The following is a 22,871-nucleotide window of genomic DNA, read 5'->3' on the forward strand; positions in this document are numbered from 1 at the left end:
ATTTGCCTACTTTAAAGATAACTCAGATGATATGGAACCCAAACTAAAGGTATTCTCTACTTGGTGAATAGATTCAAGAACTTGCCTAAATAATGGAACTTCAGATACATTATATCTATAACTTGACAGCAATACAAAGAAGTCATCAGCTTTCTGAAACTAGGAAAAAAAAATTCTCAGATTTGTAAATAAGAAGAATATTTATACCAGAAAAGAATGACTGGATTTTTTTTATAACAGATTTATTAAGCTATAATTCACATACTTTAAAATTTGCCCTTTTGAAATGTACAATTCAGTGACTTTTAGTGTGTTCACAGACTTGTGCAATCATTAGCATTATCTAATTTTAGAACATTTTCATCATGTTCAAAAGAAATCTCATATATTAGCAGCCCCTGGCAAACACTCTTCTACTTTGTATCTATATGGCTATGTTTCTTCTAGACATCTAGAAATAAAATTGTGCAATATGTGGCCTTTTGTACCTGGCTTCTTTCATTGAGAACACTGTTTCAGGGTTTATCATGTATGCAGCATGAATAAGAACTTCATCCGTTTCCATGACAGATGAATATTCCATTGTATGAATACACCATCATTTATTTGTCCATTCATCTGCTGATGGACATTTGGATAGTTTCTCCTTTATGGCTGTATAAACAATGTTGCTATGAAATTCACATACAATATTTTGGTATGGATGCATGTTTTCAAATCTCTTTGGGTATCTGCTTAGAAGAATTGTCATTCATGTAGTAACTCTTATCTTTTAAGAAATTGCCAGACTGCTTCCCAAAGTGGCTGCATCATTTTACCTTCTTACCCAAAGCATGTTGGGTTGTGTTTTTTTATATCCTGGCTAACATTTACTATTATCTTTCTGCTTGGTTACAGCCACCCTACTGGATATGAAGTAGTATCATATTGTAGTTTTATTTGCAGTTCCCTAATGAATAGCATTAAACATATTTTATGTGCAATTGCTCATTTTTATATCTTCTTTAAAGAAATATTTATTCAAATCTGCAGTAGACTGAATAATGGCCCTCCAAAGAAGTTTAAGTCCTTATCTCTGACCTGTGACTATGTTGTACTGTAGGCCAAAGAGAATTCACAGTTGTGGTTAAATTAAAACAGGGAAATTATCCTAAATTATCTAGATGACTTAAGTGTAATCACAGGAGTCCTTAAAGAAGGAAGCAGTAGGTTATAGTCCAAGAAGAGATTTGACAGGAACAAAGTTTGAACCCATGCTCTCTGAAGACAGAGAAGAGGGTGATGAGCTAAGGAATTCGGGTGGCCTCAAGAAACTGGGAAAAGGCAAGGAAATGGATTGTTTCACATCTGCTGGAGCCGCCCTGTCAACATCTTGAGTTTATTTCAGTGAGTCCTATTTTGGATTTTTAACCTCCAAAACTATTAGATAATACATTTTTTTTTTTTTGTTATTTTAAGCCACTAAGTTTGTGGTTTTATATTACAGCAGCAATAGGCAGCTACGACCAAGTCCTTTGCCAATTTTTTAGTTGGGTTATTTGACTTTTTACTGTTGCATTGTAAAAGTTCTTCTTATATTCTGGATACAAGTCCCTTATCAGATATATTATTAAAAATAGGTTCTCCCATTCTGTGGGTTGTTTTTTAACTTTCTTACTTTTCTTAATGGTGTCCTTTGATGCATAAAAGTTGGTTTTTTTGTTTGTTTGTTTGTCTTTTGTTTTTGTCTTTTTAGGGTTGCACCCATGGCATATAGAAGTTCCCAGGCTGGGGTGGAATTAGAGCTGTAGCTGCAGGTCTACACCACAGTCATAGCAACACAAGACCTGAGCCAGGTTTGCAACCTACACAGCAGCTCATGGCAACACCAGATCCTTACCCCAGTAAGGGAGGCTATGGATCAAATCCACATCCTCAAGGATACTAGTCGGGTTCATTACTGCTGAGCCACGACGGGCACTCTAAAAGCTTTTAATTTTGAGGAAGTCCATTTTATCTGTTTGTTGATGCTGCTTTTGACGTTATAATGATAAAGTGCTGCCCAATTCAAGGTCATGAAGATATATTCCTATGTTTTCTTCTAAGAGTTTTATAAGTTTAGCTTTTATATTTAGGTCTATGATTTATATTAATTTTTGTGTATGATATGACACAGGGCCCAACTTAACTCTTTTGCATGTAGAATTTCAGAAGTCTTGGCCCAATGTGTTAAAAAAAAGTTTGCCAAAAAAACCCTTTAATTTAACTCATAGAAAGATTTCTCTTACTAGATTACATATCTGGTGATGGAAATAGGAAACCAGTTGTACGTGCCTTTCTAGCTATGAAAGATTGCACATGGGTACCTATCTGGCCTTCTCTGAGATGCAGAGCAGAAGTAATTCTTCTTCTTTAGAATTTCCTGTGCAGTTATAAATTGTTGAGGACTTATCATTTTTACCAGTCCCCATGGAACTGCTTTGCTCATTGATTTTTTTCTTGTCTAAACAGGTTGTCGACATATTTAGGGCTGATACTATTGATAGGAAATTGAAGGACAGAGGACTGTTCCCTCTTACCCTTTTTCATTCTGAGGGCAGAGATGAAAAGAAATATTCTATAACAGTGAGTCCACTGAGATTCCAATCATACTTTTTTCTAAGGAGAGGGCTGGTGTACTTTGCACTGGATAGTGAAATATCCCTTCTCATGAAGATTTTCTTGTTCAGGGAAATGCATGGGCTTATGTGCTGTCTCAAAACAATAATGAAAGAAAAGTCTATGTGGCTTTGAAGACACTGAGTCTGTGTCTTTGAATGGAAAATTTAGCATTATCATAGTTATCATTATCTCCATAGTCATCTGGTACACGAATCACATATTTGGTGGAAGCTGACGTGGATTTGATGACCCATAAGGTCTTTGTTTGCCACCATCCAACCTCACGCAAGTTCAATGTGGAGAGGTACTCTGTGGATTTAGAAATCTCTTATGCTGTTTCACTTACTGGAAATCTTTTATTTCCTTAAACAGTCTGAAAGTGGGTCTTGAGGTTAAGTTTCAGACCGTGATGCTTGGAAGTTGCTCCCTCTCCTCAGCTTAGTGCTTCTTATTGGCACAGAAAAATGTAAAGCTTATGCTTATCCTCTCCATTTCCAAGTTATATGATGTCTTCATCTCCTGAGGGTCAACAACCTCTCTTCTTCTTCCTCTTTATTTTTATCTGTTCCTGTTCTTACCTGTTACCCCTCTTTCTCCTTATGTTATTATTTTTAAATCACTAGTGAGTTAATGAGTATGAATTAATGAAAAAATAAGAGTGAATTACCAAATGACAGCTAAAGGACAATGCTCTACTTAACATAGGGGTTGTGTCACGGAAACACTGGTCCTTGTCCTCTCAACTTCAGTTCCTGTAGTCAAACCTCAGTATAACCAGTATCATTCTTATTTGAAGTCAACATGTATGGTGCCTTGGCTTTTATAAAGACAAAGCTAACCTGACCTGTAAACAGATACAGAAGGAATAAATGCAGCCATGGACTTAACAGAGAACTTGTTCTTTTTTCATCTTGTCTAGGAGTAGAAATGATTGTGCTGAGGGCCAAGAGATTAAATTGTGTCACTCATCCGGAAACTGGCAAGTAGCCGTCTCTTCCTCCTGCTACTTCTCCCTGCTTTTGTGCTATGGATGGGTTTCATAAATGCACTGTTGTGTAAAATGTCATTGCTGCATCGCCAGCGGAGGCTGTCATGTGATAGCACTTCCCTAAGATGACAGATCAATATTGGTCCGCTGCAATCCTAAGACTGAAAGCCACACAGAGGGCATTTTTATGGCTCAAATACAAAAGCTGAAATAAATATCATTCTTCAAAGCATGGAAATATATATATCTATTTTTGTTCTGGAAGAAAACCTAATGCTCTTTCAAAACGGTCCTTAAAGACAGGTAATGTTATCAAATTTTAATGACTACTTTTAGAAGAAAAACCACAAATGACTTGTTACATTTTTTTCAAAGTTCAATTTTTCTGTTACTCAATTAGTCACGGGGCAAAGCTAGGAAATACACTATCGTTTGCCTTGGTAAACAGCCCAAATCACATATGCGCAAGCACATGAAGTGCTGATGACACACTATTAAATAGGCCCTCTCTGACATTATTGGTGGAGGTAAAGTTTGGTACAATCTTTCTGGAAGGAAATTTAGTGCTATGTGTCAACATTCTTTAGACTGTTCATGAATTTGGGTGCAGAAATCCTACTTCTGAAAATATATCCTAAGGAATTTAGGAGAAACAGAATCAGCAATGTCTTCCAAAAGATTGCCAGTTATTTACAATGCTGAGAAACTGAAAATAACTAAACCTCTGACAATGTAAATACATTATTAAACAGCATTTAAAACAGGCATAAAGCTTCTAAATGACATAGGGAAAGGTTTATGAAATTAGGTTATGTGAAGTTAAACAAATGCCAAATATTATGTACAATGTGATCTAAACTAAATAAAAATATAATAGCAAAAAAATCAGAAATACGTGCACAAAAATGTTAACACCTATTGACTCTATTTAGTGTAAAAACTAATGTGATGTGTTTTGTTTAGTTTTTGTCTACTCTTCTGCATTTTATATATATTCCCCAAAGGACAATTGACATGTCGATAAACACATATATACGAGAAGTTATATTTAAAAAGAAGTTGCACAGGAAAAATATTACTATTCAAAGAAATTCATTTAAACAAACATATGCTCTTTTATCTTGCCTTTGAACTCAGCCCCCCATCTTAAAAGAGATGTAACAATGTATTTCAGCCAATCTCTCTCTCTGCTACCCCTCCCCTCAGGGAAGAACTGGTTTCTTCCCTATTTCTGACCTTGATCCACCCTTTGTTTCTGACTGCTTTTCAACCTTGCCTCCAGGTGTGTGAAGAGCCAGAGCCCAGCCATGAGGCCTGGTCAGTGTTTCCGAAGTTTCTGAAGATCAGAGTGTGGTAGTGTCGGCAGAGACAAGCCAGTCTGCAGCTCAGTCTAAATGAATTTCAGGGTCCAGAATATCATAGAGTCCACATCAGCTTTTTATTGCTACATGCCAAATGACCACAACATCTACAGTCTAAAGCAACACACATTTATGATCTCAGAGTTTCAGTGGGTTATAAGTCTAGGCATAGTTTATTGGAGTCCTCTACTTTGGGTCCCACAAATTTGCAATCAAGCTATCAGCTGAACTGCATCCTTTTGGGAGTTTGGAGTCTTCTTCCAAGCTCATGTGGCTATTGGCAAAACTCAGCTGTATGGCTGACATCTCCCATATTGCTAGCTGTTAGCTGAGGAAAGCTTCTAGAGGCTATTCAAAGAGTATTCCAGTCCCACTGAGAAGACTTCTGAGATGGGCTTGAATGCCACTTAAGATGGTACTTGGAATGTTAATTACTTGAGTCAAGATATTTGGATTCTGGCTAAAGCAGACACCCAAATGATTTATGCCTCAGTATAAATCGCTCGCCTGAGCCTCAGTTTCCCAATCTGTAAAATGTAGGTTTTGAAGCAGATAAATTGCTAAATTCTGAAATCTAACCTTAATGTCACACAGTCAGATCTTCAACTGAGTATTATTCTTGAACTTTTAGATGTCTCCAAGCCATTTCAAATTCATGACAAGAAAACTAAAGTAGGAAATAATCTCAGTAGTAGTAGCAAAAATCTATCACAAAGAACTGGAGACCCACCCAGAGCTGTCTTCACACAGACACAAGGCTGTGATGTGTGTGTGACTGGGGAGTTGGTATATTTGTTTGCTCCAGTTAGGACCACTGTTCAGAGTTTTTCAGGTCATGCATTGCATGCATTGCGGAGTTTTTCAGATCATGCATTCACATACATGGTCATAGGCCATGGCTGGGGCTCCTGGAAGCCAGAACAAAGACCAATGGGTAGACTTCATAGTAAAAGCAACTGTGGCTCAGTAAAAAAAACAGCACACCTTGTAATGTTCAGAGTTACCCATTAACATTAAGAAAATCTTTTTTTTTTTTTCTTTTTTGGCTACACCTGTGGCCTATGAAAGTTCCCGGATCAGGGACTGAATTGAGCAGGAGCTGTGACCTATAGCACATATGCAGTGATGCCAGATCCTTAACCCAATGCACCACAATGGGAATTCCTGAAAACTTTACCTTTGGGAGTTTTAAGGCTGGGGCCACGTGATGTAGGGGATTCTGCTATTGAATAAGATTTTAGAGCATACACAAGTGACATACAGGATTCGATTTTGGAATGTATTCAAAACTAGGTGGGTGATCCTCTTAAAATATTGAATCCTAGTTCCTGAGTCCATATTATTATGGCCAGAATAACTATATTTACCTTATATGGCAGTTGTAAGTATACAGAAGATTATATGCCTATGTGTGTCTGTGTGTACCTACATTTCTATTTATGTTATCTATCTACCTACCTACCTCTTTATCAATCAACCAACCCATCCATCCATCCATCTATATGTCCATCCATCCAACTACAATCTGCCTACCTACCTAAATTTAACTATCTTAGCACAATGCTCCATATATGATAAAATCTCAGTAATAAGTGTTAGCTATCACTTTGATTATTCTCTTTATAACTATTGAATGATGCTTCCAACACAGCAGAACTTCCTTTTACCTCTGTGCCTGAGGTTGTCACTTGTGCTTGAGGGCAAAGAGAAGTGGCACTCCCAAAGATGCCACTTTTCATTCTTAATTGTAGAATAAGCATGTTAACATAAAGCCTATCTTTTCTGAAGCTTAGGGACAAAATGTGACTGAAGTGAAAGTTCCCCTACTTCTAGGTAAAGAATGGTATGAAACAATGATTTGGCCTCATTTTTCTGAATTTTCCTCTAACAACTCTATTTCTTTTTTTTTTCCTTTCTTTTTTTCTTTTTTCCTTTTGAAGTCCGCTCCTATGGCATATGGAGGTTCCCAGGCTAGGGTAATTGGAGCTGTAGCCGCCAGCCTACACCAGAGCCACAGCAACATGGGATCCGAGCCACATCTGTGACCTACACCACAGCTCACGGCAATGCCGGATCCTTAACCCATTGAGTGAGGCCAGGGATTGAACCCACAACCTCATGGTTCCTAGTTGGATTTGCTAACCACTGAGCCACGACAGGAACTCCGTCTATTTCTAAACTTTTAAAATGGAGCTTCTGGAGTTCCTGTTGTGGCTCAGTGGGTTAAGACCTGACTAGTATTCATGAGGATGCAGATTCAATTCCTGGCCCCACTGAGTGGGTTAAGGATCTGGGGTTGCCATGAGCTGTGGTATAGGTTGCAGAAGTGGCTCGCATCTGGTGTGGCTCTGGTCGTGATGTAGGCTGGCAGCTGCAGCTCTGATTCAACCCCCTAGCCTGGGAACTTCCATGTGCTGCAGATGTGGCCCTAAAGATAGATAGATAGATAGATAGATAGATAGATAGATAGGCAGACAGACAGACAGACAGACAGATAGATAGGTAGATAAAATGGAGCTTCTCTAAGGGTCCAATATTAGCAAACACTATCCCCACCATGACTCACAGAATTACACAGCATCTATTTCTAATCTCTCACTTTATAGCAGGGCTATTCTTTCACTCAGAAATTAATTTCATCAATTCAGCCTGAAAACTCTATTGTCAAAATCATGTGTTTCCTGTGGGAGTGTCACTCATTTCTTTTCTTGTTGATAGGAGATGCAGATGTACCTGAAAAAAAAAAAGTGTGATTTTCCGCCACAAGCTGCAAAGATGCAGCTGTCAAACGTAATCACTGCCAGAACAGTTGGATAGGGAAAAAGTGTCCTTGACTGCTTGATACGAAAATCAGTAAGCCAGTTTATGTATGTGTAACAAAAAAGGCAGACTGAGGAATCCAGGCTACAAAGCTTATTATTTCTGGCACTAAGATCAGTTTTCGGTGTGGCTCCATGCAAGCTAAAACCATTCTTACTTGCAGGCTTTGGGCTATGCTACCCTCCCTCCCCCGATTCATTAATTTACCCTCCTTCCTCTGCTCATTTTATTCACTCACACATTTATTCAAAAACCCTTTCACTCACCAAGAATTTACTGACCCATCTCTATATGTAAGTGCTTGGCCGGAGGAGATTTACGATCTAGGAGAGGCGCTAAATTAGCAAATACAATAAGTTTTTCTTCCTAGAGAAATCGCTCCTCATTGTTCACTCTAAATGCCTTTAGCGCGTGTTTTGATCTCTGCTAGAATTTTATATTATTTATGAAGTACCCCATGTGGGTGATCTTATTTCTCTAAATGACCTCTAGTTCTTTAAAGCAAGGGGCTCTGGCTCATTGCACCTACTGAACCTCACTCATCCTGTGTTCTTCATCCAAGACAAGGTGGTTTCCCTCCTTGGCTCTGGGGTCTCTTTCAGGTTTGCAGGGTTAGAAAAGTCTTAATTATTTTCTTAAGACCCAGACTGGAGTCTTCTTATGGGATAGTTTTTTGGACTCTTTCTGTCCAGACTCCTACAGAAAGTCCTTATCAATGGCTGCTGAATCTATGAATACACACAAGGCATTGATTTGCTAATAGTACTTCTGAATATTGTTTTCTCTGTATTTCATTATTTGTTCATCAGCTCACAGTATTTTTTAAAATTTTATTTTTGTTATAGTTGATTTATAACATTGTATCAGTTGAGGCTATAGAGCACAGAGACCCAGTCATACACATATATACATTCTTTTTCTCATATTATCTTCCATCATGTTCTATCTCAAAAGTTTGGATATAGTTCGCTGTGCTGTACAGTAGGGCCTCATTCCTTGTCCATTCTAAATGTCATCATTTGTATTCTTCTTTCCAACCAGACCGAAGGCCCTGTAGAACAATAGATCTGCATCCCTTCCTCAAAGTGTCTGGCTCAATGTCAAATGTGTAGCTATCGACAAACACAAAATAAATACTAGTTGAAAGTCACTAAGCAATAAGAGAGAAAGTCATTATAGAGAGCTTGCTTTGACAGACTTCACTTTCAAGTACAGAACCTTTGTAGAATTATTATTCTCCAGAGGGACAAGCATGTCTCACTGATGTGGCAGATGTACTCTGCAAATAATTCTAACATTTCAGATCTTTACCTGAGTCTGCCATCCTCCGCTGCAGCACCTCCCGGTATAATCTTCGTAATAAATATGCCAGGGTCATCTCCAATGTGGGGATTATCTGTCCCCCCAGCAATACTGAATCCCAAGCCAGAATTCCCCTGTAGAAACAATAAGTAGACATTAAATGATGTGGCTGTCACCTCAACCAAGTTCCCTCTGTCTCTGCGTTATCATCTTACAACTCAAATGGAAATCAGGTGATAACAGCCTTGTATGCAAAGCTATAAAGTGCACTGTCAGCAGACAAAGGAAGGTCAGGAAAAACACTCAGGTTTTTCCTTGAATTGCAAGGATTCAAGGGTCTTATGTTTTTGCTAAATCAAAGGGCCTTATATTTTTGCTTCTAAGAAATGCTTCCTTTATCATTATGAAGCAGGAAATAAAAGGTTACAAACTATGTAATGTGAGAAAATGCCAAAAATCATTAATGTCAGTTGTAAAAACTATGCACACATACAAAAAAGAATGGAAAGAAACAAGTTATACGAAAATATTTGATATGGTAGAATAATGAATTTTTTTTTTCATTCTGCTATTCCTGGTATAGTTGTTCTAATATTGTTTATACATCAAGAAATGTATTCCTCTTAACAAGGAATTTCAACTTCAGAAGGCAGGGACCTCTTCTAGAGTCAGTATATATGAGACACTTTTCAATATTAAACAGGTTTTAATTTTCAGGAGACACAGACAAGGAATACATGTAAATTTGAATAATTTATACTCTAATAACACTTTCATATTTAATCCTGCAGACCATAGTAACTGACATCCAATGTATAAATAATCCTCTAAAATTTGTATGTAAAACATAATTACAAGTCTCCCCCAAATTCACAGCCATCTTACTTATTTCTTATTTTCACATTCTTTTAATTTCCATTATGTTTCCATATTATGTTCTATTCTTTTTTTGTTATTCACATTATAGTGTAAGCCATTTCCACACAGCTAGATAATCTTTATAATTATCCATTTAAATGACTAAATAATATTTCACCGAAGTCATTTATTTAACCAGTCCCCTGTCACTGAATATTTAATTTCTTGATATACTCTTACAACAAATTTAGCTTACTAAATTTATGATCACTTGATTAAGTTCTGCTCTTGGGTAAAAAGAGATAAGAAATAAGAATTTAGTAGTTAATCCAGAAAAATTAATTAGGGCACTCAATCAGTCAGAAAAGTTCAACGTTAAGATAAGATCAACTATAAGTTGACAGTTATACTACCACTGAAAATGTTGAGGTAATGCTTATCAATTTTTATTGACTGAATTAATAAAACTGTATTTCAGAGGGTTGTTTTTACAATTGTACACTGCAAAGCTGAAGTTAATAATTCAACCACAGTTGCTAAAATCCCATGTCTTTGTACTTTTGACTCCTCTCTAAATCTGATTATTCTTTGAAAATTCCAATGTCCATGGAACAGAGATATTACTTAGTAGTAGTCAAACAGTGAGTTTATTTTTTATTAAACACCAGCCTTGTGCCTGGCACTGGGTTAAGCCCTGGAGCTACAGCAGTGAATCTGTCAGTTTATGAGGCATGTGAAGGGCAGGTGAAAATGGAGTCATTAGCAGGAGAGTTAAACATAGGGATGTTTCCTGAGGATGAAGAGCAGTTAGTTACTTTTAAGGGGATCATGGTGAGAGTTGGAGAGGAGGACAGAACATTCTAGGCAGAGGAAAGAACCTATGTGAATCCCTGAAGCGAGAAAGGATATGCCAGATCCAAGAAACAGACACTATGTCTGAATGGAGAAAGCAAGGAGAAATTGATGAGTCTTGATCATGACGTTCTTCAGAGTAGAATGTATGTGACTCCATCTTTGGTTTTAAATACCTACTGACACCAGAGGACTACACTGGTATTGTGTGAATATCTCCTGTGTGATTGTCTGGAAGCTAAGGCTATAGGGATTAAGAACAGGTGATTTCTGCCTTCATGGAATTCAAGGCAGAGCAGAAAAGGTAGTGATCGTTTGGCATTTGGTGATCAGTGCCCTTGAACTATACAACCTCAATACACTGTCATGTATATAGCCACCAAGACAATGTTTAGGGGATTTATGAGGCAGTTTATATAGGATCTTGGGTTTTAGAAGGAAAGGGTAGGAAGATGAGTGTCTTCAATGCAATTTGGGTCTAGCTCCCGAGAACATCAACTGGAATATCTTGGTCTTTTTAGAATTTGGCACCTCAAGGATAATAATTTCTTCATTAATGGGAGTAGGGAAGGAGGCAAGCAGAGATTGGGAGATAGCCCAATGCTTTCTCCTGATAATATCAACATTTTCAGAGAGGGCACTCAAAACTTTGTCATTTGAGAGAAGTATTCATGATCTGGCTCTTAACTCCATCTCTTTGATTTCTAGCTTTATATTTTAGCTCCCAGAACACTGGACTGAACAGCTGGCTCCTTTCCTCACAGTCTATATAGCTCATCTCTTGGCCTTTACGTATGCTGTTTTCTCTACCAGAAACTTCCCAACCCTCTTGAGGGCCCAGGTGGCATCTGCTCTGGGAAGGGTCAAATGACCACCACCCCTCTTCTTCCTTGGGTAAGTTGCTCCTCCCTTGAGTTTTTGTAGATTTCTATGCTTACCTATGTCACACACTGTGTTATTTTGAAATTATATATTTACAAGTGTTATCTTTCCTTCAAACCGACGTTATGGAAGGCAGGAACTGTATAATATTCATCTTGGTTTCCTGGTGCCTTGTGTGGCACATAGGATATCTTGCTAAATATCTGATGAATACATAAGCAGACAAACAAATTTATTGAGAATATTCAAGTTCTAAAGGGAAGACATGGAAAGGACACACTAAAAATCCACGATGTCTTAGGAAATATAAAAGTAGAAGCCATTCTGTTCTGTATGGCTCCAAGAATAAAGAAGGAAAGCCCAGGCATCCAAATTGTGGCTTAGCTGGGGATGGAGGATGAGACACAGCTATTCAAATTGAGAATAGGGAGCTGTGCAAGGGAGGGTAGACCCTCACTCAGTGGACAGCTGAGTAGGCTCTGGACATGAGGGACCCAAACATTTACTGAGAGGTTAAATTGGATGACTTCAAAGGAGTCTTCTGGATCTCAGGCTAGATTTCCAGGAGGATGGCTTCTTGGCGGTAGGGGAAAATAAAAAAGGAATGCTATAGGAAACTTTAAGGGGGAAGTGGGTCACGGCTGTATTTTTAACTTATTTTATGAATTCACAGATCTTTGAAATAATAGGCTTTGATGACAATCTAGCAACATTTAACTTTTGTTTTTGGAATTAACTCTAATATGGAGAATATGGTGGCTCTGACATTTACTAATACATATTCCCCTACGCTCAAATCCACTCTGAGGAAAAGAATGAGTAAATCCACAATGAACAGTAGGTAGAAACAGAGTAAAACTGGGCCTGTGTTAACGTCCCAAGGATTCCCAAAGCTTCTGTGTTTCAACTAAAACCAGTCTGCCAGCTGGGCCTGGCCAGTCACGTGATTCCTTAGAAGTGGTTCATCTGCATTCAGTTAAGGAAATGATTTAAAGTGCTTTCTCTTCTCTCCCTACTGTTTTCTCCCAGCCTTCCCTTCCAGGCCTTTGCTAGTAGCCAGCAACATTCAGTGGAGAGAGAGGGAGAGAGAAACAGCAGCAGTGAAATTACTGCCTGCTGTTCTCCATGGCTTAATGACTTCAGTCCCCTGACAATCATCCCAGAACCAGTCAGCTGCAAGGGCAGACCCCAGAACCTCTCTCCTCTGAGCAGCCATTGCTCATGCAAAATAGGCAGACCCCTGGCTGACACACTTGGATCCTGAAAATTGTGAGTAATTAACTGAGTGTTGATACTTGACACAAGTCAATGGAAACTGCAAGGTGCCATGCTGGTGAGAGCAGCCTTTGCACAGAGTTCTGGGTGGGATGCTATTTCCTTGCAGTTGGGCCAGTTCCACACCTGAGAATGTGGCTGGCATGGACCATTCTTTCTCCTGGCTCTTTGTCCTCCACATTGGCTGACTCTCCCCCAGGAGCAGAAGCCCATTGCCTTGCCAAAAGGCACTTTCTCTTTCATGTACTACACTCCATTTCCTCTTAGAATAAAAACAAACAAAAAAATGAGCAAAAGAAAAGACAACTTAACATTTAATTGATAGTTGCAAATACAAATACAATATTATTAGAAAAATCATCTTTCACTAAAACAATGTTCTCAAACAGAAAATTATCCCCAAAATGAGGTTCCAAAAAAGAAGAAAATAAAGTGATATCATAATCATATGCACTCATGGAATATTCTATTGAAAAAAAATTCCTTTGGTTTTCAGAAGTTAAGTTCCTATTTTAAAATACTACTTCATCTGGTAATTCAATTCTAGGAATTTATCCTAAAGAATCAGAGATGTGTGCAAAAATTTGTGGTCAAAGCTCTGTAGAAATATAATGATTCTTCTTTTAAAAACAAAACAAAAACAACTCAGAAGCATCCAAACAATGGAGAAATGGTTAAAAATACTGTGGTATGTCCATCTGAATATGGGAATATTTTGGAGCCATTAAAACCGTAGTGATTTTAATGACAATGGAAATGTTCATTATACAAATGTGAGAGGGAAAAAAGTGTATGAAATTTTAACTATAGTACAATTACCACTAAAATATTAAAAATTACTTTTTTAAATAAGAAAATTATTAATTACTAATTAGTAATAGTAAAATTGCTTAAGTAATACTTCAAACTACCTAAAAGAGAGTCTTTTAAAAAAAAATATAAAGCTCTTAGTTAAATATTAAAAATGTCCTCAAGGGAACTAATATTTATTGCATTTTTTAAAAATGCTAAACACTGAGCGAGGCATCTTAAAATCTGGTAGATAGTATTTTCCCTTTTAAAAATAAAAACAAATAAAAACAAAAACCCTGAGGCTGAGAAGAGTGAACTAACTTACCTAAAGATAGAAAGCAAGCAAACAGTGGAATTCAGATTCTGACAGGATTTTTTAGGCTCCCAATACCAACTTTTTTCCTGTTATATCATTCCACCTCTTCTGAGTTAAAAAATAATTTTATGTTAAGGAAATAATAAAAACAATAGCAGTAAGAAAGCTTTCTAAATTTTTTTTGAAAAAGGTCTAAACCATTCCTATCAGTATTATAAAAATATTCAAAGATTTATACTTGAACCATTTAGACCTGGGTTTGAGTCCCAGCTTTGCTCATGCTACATGTTTGACGTTAGGTACATTTCATAACTTTGACTCTGGTTCTGTAAAATGTATGTAATAGTAACTACTTCACAGAATTTTTAGAAAGATGAAAGTAAATGACATGTGTACTAGCAGAGGGCTAAGCATGGATCCTGTCACACGAGTGATGATCAATCGCTGGTGTATTTCCTTTGGTTTGACACAGCACTGTCAACAGGGTCTTTATAAACATGAAGGCAATAAGGGTGATGAGAAGTTAGACAATGTATCCCTTTATTCCTACCTTTATTCATTATTCAACAAGAGCTTGCTGACTAATTTTAACCTACAATTTTATTATATGTTATTTCTCTTAGTAAAGATGATTTAGCTACGAATTCTGAAAGTGGGAGAAGGAATGGTTAGGTAGGTACTATTAAGAATTGTTAGGTGAATAAGAGCTAGTTAAAGAAGGACTCAAGCAGTATTTTTTAACCTTTCAACACCCACACTCTTTGACATAAATCACAGCAATATCTTCTAAGTTCTACCTCCTAAAGTAATGAAAATTAAAAACAAAAATAAAAAATGGGGAGTTCCCGCCGTGGCTCAGTGGGTAATGAATCTGACCAGGAACCATGAGGTTGCGCGTTCGATCCCTGGCCTTCCTCTGTGGGTTAAGGATCCGGTGTTGCCGTGAGCTGTGGTGTAGATTAGACCCCTAGCCTGGGAACCTCCATATGCTGCAGGAAGCAGCCCTAGAAAAGACAAAAAAATAAAATAAAATAAAATAAAATAAAATAAAATAAAAAATGGGACCTAATTAAACTCAAAAGCTTTTGCACAGCAAAGGAAACCATAAACAAAACAAAACGACAATCCCCAGAATGGGAGAAAATAGTTGCATATGAAGTGACTGACAAGGGATTAATCTCCAAAATATAAAACAGCTCATGCAGCTCAATATTAAAAAAAAAAAACCTAATCAAAAAAATGGGCAGAAGGTCTAAACAGACATTTCTGCAAAGACAGACAGATGGCCAAAAAACATATGAAAATATACTCAACATCATTAATTACTACAGAAATGCAAATTAAAATTACAATGAGGTATCACCTCACACTGGTCAAAATGGCCATTACCAAAAAGCCTACAATTAATAAATCTTAGAGAGGATGCAGAGAAAAGGGAACCCTCCCACACTGTTAGTAGGAATGTAAATTGGTACAACCACTATGAAAGATAATATGGAGTTTCCTCAAAAAAACTAAAAAGAGAACTACCACATGATCCAGCAATCCCACTCCTGGGCACCTATTTGGAGAAAACCATAATTTGAAAAGATGCATGCACCTCAGCATTCACTCTGGCACTATTCACAACAGCCAAGACATGGAAGCATCCCAAATGTCCATCAAGAGATGAATGGATAAAAAGATGTGGTACAAATATACCGTAAAATATTAATAAGCCATAAAAAGAATGAAATAATGCCATTTTCAGCAATGTGGATAGATCTAAGGATTATTACACCAACTGAAATAAGTCAAAGACAAACATCATATTAAATCATTCATATGTGGAATTAAAAAATGATACAAGTAAACTTATTAACAAAACAGAAACAGACTCAGACTTTGAAGCAAATATTTGATTATGAAAGGGGTAGGGTGGGAGGAGGAGGGATGGATCAGAGGTTTGGGAATGCCGAATGCACACTTTCATATACAGAATGGATGATCAACAGGGATCTGCTCTACAGCACAGTGAAGTCTACTCAATGTTCTGTGATAACGTATATGGAAATGGATATGTGTATATTTATGGCTGAGTCACTCACTGTATAGCATAAATTGACACAACATTGTAAAGCAATTACGTTCAGTAAAATTTAAAAAAATATATCCACTGCCTGTTTTTGTTTTTGTTTTTCTTGGCTGTGCCCATGGCATGCAGAAGTTCCTGGGACAGGGATATCAAGCCCATGTGCACCATAGCAATAACCAGAGCCATAGCAGTGACAATGCCAGATCCTTAACCTGTTGAACCACTGGAGAACTCCCACGGTCTGTTTCGATACACTGGATTTTTGTATATCTTCTTACCAAACCAACCCCAAGATTTCTGTTCATTCCCCTCATTTCACGAAGATCTATATGTTTCTTTCACTCCCTGCCAAGAATATTCATATACACTACTACTGTGTGCATCTCTGCTCCAGCAAAGACATTGGTTTATTTTTATTTACTATAATTTATACTACAAAATAATATATATGTTATTTTCAAGTATATAATTATGCTTCAGCCTCTAATCTGCAAATTTGACATGCACCTAGATTGAAAATTACTAGTGCACAACTTGACTACTGATCAGCAAATATAATAGAGTGGTAAACAAAATAAATAGGTAGAATAAAGGTGTTTTTAAAGTTAAAACAGATAACATTAAAATAAAGAATTTTGTAGCTTACATGCCAGGAAAAAAACATTCCTTGATAGAAAGGCCTGTAAGTCAGCAAATATTTTTTTTTAAATTGTCCTGAAAGTAATTTTATTTTAGGTAGTAAGTCTGGAATGACACAGAGAATAAAAAGATATCTTTTTCATAGATATTATCTGTTGAAAATCAAAGTCTTTGTCTCATCCATCTTCTATAACATGCTGTAATATCAAAAGATGAATGGCCTCAGGCCTTTTATTAGGGTATAAAAATGTGAGTACAACACATGCATTTCTAACTATTGCTGCTTACAATTAATAACAAAAAAAAATTTTCCCCTTCATATTTTCCTTTTGTTCTTTTACTAAGCATGCTAATGATCCATGTATCTTTGGCTAAAGGTCTTAGCCTAGGAATAAGAGAAGCCTTTCACTGAGTTTTCAACTCCTAGGAGTTGCATTTAGGATGTCCCCAAGTTTGTTTGACCAAATTGCATTTTTCTGGAAGAGGCTGCATAGAAGAGCTATCATGATATCTGAATTTGGGGATTGGTAACTGTTTGGGGTAAAGTGTTTTGAGGGGATAATGGAGAGGAAACACTTTCAGCAAACAGGTAGAAAGAGACTGCCAGATTATAGTAGATCAAAAACTTCTGAGAAGTATGAGGGTGTGTATACTGAAGGAAGGTTATTGTTTTTGTGAGAGTTCTGTTCTTAAGGGAGATACATGGTAGTAACTGATAAGAAGAAGGCGGGTAGTAGAAAAATTTCAAAGGATGGCAGGGAGGGGACTTAGCATGTCTTCGGACTAAGGGGAAGAAGCCCATGGAAAGGGAGATTGAAGGTACAGGAGAGGGAAGTGCATAGGAAACAAAACCCAAAAAAGGAGAAATGAGAAGGGGGTCCAGATTCTCTGAGTTCCACCATAGGTACTGGTTCAATATATGTGCTATAGCCACACCAAGGACTACAATGGCATAATTGGACAAAAAGATCTTTACAGTACCTCACTAGGAAAAGAAGATAAAAGACAATATAGGATTTAAACCTTGATCTTGCTTTGCAATATATATTCATAGAAAAAAACTGAAGATGTGTTCACCAACATGTTATTATTGCTTATGGACATAAGAATTATAGAATTCTCTTAGTTTTGAGAAAATCTGTCATTAATTTTTCCTTATAAATATATCATACTATGAACACATGCACATACTCGTTAAGAACAAATAAAAGTTTGCCTTTTAGATAGTATAACTCCGCTCAGGTTGGGAAAGGGATTCCTTTTCTTCATTACCAGGTTCACTTCATCTCACCCTTTAGATAAAGTGATAGTGTTATTTATTTATTTATTTATTTATTTGGCTGCACCCATGCCACATGGAAGTTCCTGGACCAAGGATCAACCCGTAAAGTTATTTGTATATGTGTTTCTCTTCCTCTAGATTTTTAGCAGCTGGAGAACAGGGGTACTACATTTGCAATCCAATTGCTGGAGAGAGCAAATGTTCAGTAAATGTTTGCTGAATTAAAATAAACTGAAGACTACCCTAAATAATTTGCATGAATGAGCTAATAAGGAAAAATAAATTGAAGAAGTTAAAGGGAGTTAATTTGGTTTTAATATAAGAAGGCTAAAAGTTAAGTCACCTAATTACTTCTCTATTCATTTATTTGAGTACTTACTATGTGCTCAACATTGTATCACATTCTGTGAACAAAAAAATAAAATAAAAGACATGGTTCTACTTCTGAAGGAGTTTACAATCTAGTTGGGGAGATATGTCATATATGGGGGAAGAGCATGGTTGTGGCACAACAGTTCAAATTTATCTTTGAGTCTTCCTCTCCCAAGGCCTTCTCATCCATCATTCACCAAGTATTGTTCATTTTATCTCTTGAGCATCTCGTTTGCATTCTCTTATTTCTCTTCCCACTGCCTCTATCCTAGCTAATGTCCTTATTTCCTATTGCCGAGGATATTGCAAAATCCCAGTGTCTGGGGATGATCACTTTATACACAATATACACAATTACTTTTGATTCATTGTATTTCAAAAGTATAATTTTCCCAATTTCCCTCAACAGATTTTCTGTTTTCTATTCCAAATCTTTGAAAACCACCAACTGTTGAACAAAATAATCTCTTCACTCTTTACTGAACCATGAGGATTGCTTTAAAGGGATAATTCTTTAGACTGTTTCTTTCTTCTGGCAGTGTACATTTATTCTTTCTTTCTACTATTTCCTGGCTGTACTTTAGGTGCTCACTTGCTATAGCCGAAAACTTATGTCCCTTAAAAGTAACTTTCCTTTGAAGTGGTAACTTGAGAATAACTGTGACTTTGATTTAACAAGCCTTCAACACTTACCCCTGCATCTACCAATCCTGACCAGGCCAAGAGGGATGGAAATGGGCACTTGCTATCACTATTAAGTACCACTCTCTTGGAATGGATTAAAAAACCAGGCTCCAGAATCATTGCTGCTATGTTTAGATCCTAACTCTACCACTTCTTGGCCTATGGGCTTGAACAATTCTTTTGAGTTCTCTGAAGTATAGCTTCATCCGAAAAAAAGGAGTAATAACAGCTTTTGTGTTGTTTATAAACTAGCAGTACTCAAAGTGTCTTCAAGATCAAAAGCATTTTCATAATAACAAGATGTTATTTGTCTTTCTCACTGTGTTTACCTTTGCATTGGTGGTACAAAAGCAACAGTGGGTATAACTGTTGGTACCTCAGCATAAAACAAAGTAATGGTACCAAAATGTAGTAGTAATCATTGGATTCTTCACTAAATAGACATTTACAATAAAAACAAAAAGGCACTTTTATTTAAGAACTGTCTTTGATGAAACAGTGAAAATTATTAATTTTATAGACTCATTACTTTCAAGTCCACAATATTACACTATTCTATTTGATGAAATGAGAGGTATGCTTAAAGCACTTCTATGTGCTGCTTATGGTTTTCTCAAGAAAAAAATGTGCAGTCATTTGAGTTGCAAGCTAAACTAACCACATTTTTATTGATTATCATTTTTACTTGAGAAAAAATGACTGCATACAACCTTGATTATTCAGTTTGAGTATTTGGCAAAAGCTTTCCTGAAAACTGATAAAGTGAGTTTGTTTTTTCAAGAGCACAACTGATAGTATTTGTTGTTAATTATGAAATTTGAGTTTTTAAGCATATGCCACCATGAGTACGACAGCTTCCCAAGACTTGAAGACATTTCTGATGGGATGGGACACAATTGTGACAAACAGGATTTTTTGGCATTGTATAATGAAAAACGTCAACATTTTGATGATCTGTATAACTCAGTAAACCAGTATTTTCCAACTAATACATGATATTAGACACCTATATATGAGTAAAAGTTCCATTTAAGGTTTAAGATAGATGAATTAATTTTATTTTAAAATAGTACAAAAAGCTCATTGATAGGGTTTCAGATTCCACATTGAAACTAATTTCTTAAAAATATCTTTTGTCAAGTTTTGGCATAGTATAAAAGAAGAATACTCATAGTATAAAAAAATACTTCTCTGAAAAGAGTATGAAAACATTTCACCTTCCTCCATTCATATGTGTGAAATAACCATATTTTTCCTCATTTACTTTGACTAAAACATGCACAAAAGATTAAGTATAGGTGAGGTTAATTCAGATATATTATATTAAGCCAGACATAGAGATTTGAAAGATATAAAATAATGCCAGTGTTCTTGCTAATCTTTTTTAATTTTTTTCCTTTTTTGGCCAACCTGTGGCATAGGGAGTTACCAGGCCAGTGACCATATTGCTAATTTTTTTTGCTTTTGCTTTGAATAATACTATTTTAAATAAAAAGTTGCGGAGTTCCTGTCGTGGCGCAGTGGTTAACGAATCCGACTAGGAACCATGAGGTTGCAGGTTCGGTCCCTGCCCTTGCTCAGTGAGTTAAGGATCTGGCGTTGCTGTGAGCTGTGGTGTAGGTTGCAGACGCGGCTCAGATCCTGCATTGCTGTGGCTCTGGGTAGGCCGGTGGCTACAGCTCCGATTCGACCCCTTGCCTGGGAACCTCCATATGCCACGGGAGCGGCCCAAGAAATAGCAAAAAGACAAAAAAAAAAGTACTTATGTTAACATGTAATAAATTTATTATTGCTATTTATAAATTAATGGATAAGTATTTTTAAGTGCTCAGTTTTAATCTTTAATATGATATATATTGATAGATAAAATGCATATAAATATAGGAGTCCTCATTAATTTTGAGTAAAAAGGGGTCCTGAGATGAAAATGTTTAAGAAATGCAATAGTAAATAGTGTATGAGATCATTCTCAGAAAGTACTTAACATGATATACTATAAGGGCTCAAAAATTACCAATAAGTCTTCTATTCAACTGCTCAAAAGGTTAGTATTATAACATCTCAAAATCAAACTTGATTCTTATACATATTTTCCTAATTTGAAGAGAACCTAAGGAGATGACAATGCAGAGTACTTAAGGAAGGGAACGAAGACATAGGTAAATCATAGTTTAATACTTATCAAATTAATAACATTATTCACTGACTCAGGACATGGTATAAAAGACCAACTCCTGAAGTGGAAGGAATTTCAACATGATGTGCTTTTCCGCAGCTGTAGTGAGATTTTAAAAACACTCATGAGCTATCCATTCAAAACCTGGAACACATGGTCCCCTTTGCCTGGTGTGACTTCACATCCTTACACCAAGCAAATTATTAGGCAAAGCCTTCTTGAAGCTATGTTAAGTCTATAGCAAACATTTTTATTCCATTTGACAAATACATAAACCATTATAATTGGTAAAGATTCCAAAACCCTTTTACATTTCTTTTAAGGCAATGCTATTTGCAGAGTTGGTGTCCTTTACTAAAAGACATGTATATATTTCAGAGCTATGCTGAAATTTGCATCTCTTTGGGTCAGAAGTTCAAACTCTGCTAGCCCACTGTTACTGATCTCAAAATATATTCATTGGTATCCAAAAGACCTTAACTTCATAGCACTGCCCATAAAACCTAGACTCAGGAATCAGAAATATTTCCTGGTGCAAATGGACAAGATCTTCCCTCATAGGTATATACTGGGAGAGGGAGGTGGGAGTAGGGACAGGCAGGCTGTGTGTACTCCATTCTACTTGGGGTGCTTTTGCTTTCTTTGCAATCCTGAGGATATGTGTTAATATATAAATCCTATAGATTTTGTCGAGGGCAGAAGAATTTTAAGCCACGAATACTTGTTTGGATTCTCTTGCGCTACCTTTCTTCTCCCTCATCAGGCTCCAACCATCATGACCCCTGTGTGGTCCTCCAATATTTCAAGTTCATTTCTGCTTCGGAAGCATTATGTTCTCATTTATATCTACCTCTAGGATTTTTACATCCCTTTATCTGCTCAAGCGTTACCACTTCATAGGAGGCTGCCCTGACCACAAACAGACTCCTCCCCCACAACCCAACATCACTGACGTCACTTCCTACCTTATCACCCTGTTACTTTCATCATATCGTTCATCACATATGAATTTATTTTATTTATTATCTAACTCCCTTACTAGAGTGTAACCTCCAGGAGGCAGGAACTCTTCTGTCATGTTTTCCACTGTATAATATTTTTGGTTCTAGAAAAGTGCCAGGCACATAAATAGGCATTCAAGAAATATATGTTTAAGAAATGAGTAACCCAATCAACAAATGAGATTCTGTAATGCAGTGGAAAGAATGCAAGTTTTAGAGCAAACAGACTTGGGTTTGATCCCTGGATTTACTTATCAAGCATGTGGTTTGGGGCTAGTACCTTAACTTCGCTGAATCTCAGTTTTGTCATTTCATTTTTTTTTATTAAGGTGTAGTTTCAGGTGTACAGCATAGTGATTCAGTATTTTTACAGATTATACTCCATTAAAAGTTCTTATAATGGCTATCATTCCCTCATTATACAATATATTCTTGTTATTGAAGTTTCTTCATTTAAAAACAGCGATTGTTAGACTGTTGGCAAAGAATGATGTTTTCATGTGTAAAAACATCCAGTATTGGTGGATTTCCCATTGTGGTTCAGTGGTAATGCAACT

At 36.7% G+C, this 22,871-nt stretch overlaps 1 protein-coding gene across 6 annotated transcripts in view; it reads right to left on the reverse strand.

Annotated features, from left to right (window-relative positions):
- The window catches only part of DLG2 (discs large MAGUK scaffold protein 2), a 1,194,846-nt gene that overhangs the window by 596,588 nt on the left and 575,387 nt on the right, over positions 1-22,871 (reverse strand). For all 6 annotated transcript variants that reach the window (XM_047753849.1, XM_047753843.1, XM_047753842.1 and 3 more), the window contains one exon: positions 9,121-9,245. In XM_047753849.1, the coding sequence (XP_047609805.1) occupies positions 9,121-9,245 (125 nt within the window). The remainder of the gene's footprint in view (positions 1-9,120; positions 9,246-22,871) is intronic.

This window comes from Phacochoerus africanus, chromosome 11 (genome assembly GCF_016906955.1).
Source record: "Phacochoerus africanus isolate WHEZ1 chromosome 11, ROS_Pafr_v1, whole genome shotgun sequence".
In the NCBI taxonomy this organism is placed as follows: domain Eukaryota; kingdom Metazoa; phylum Chordata; class Mammalia; order Artiodactyla; family Suidae; genus Phacochoerus; species Phacochoerus africanus.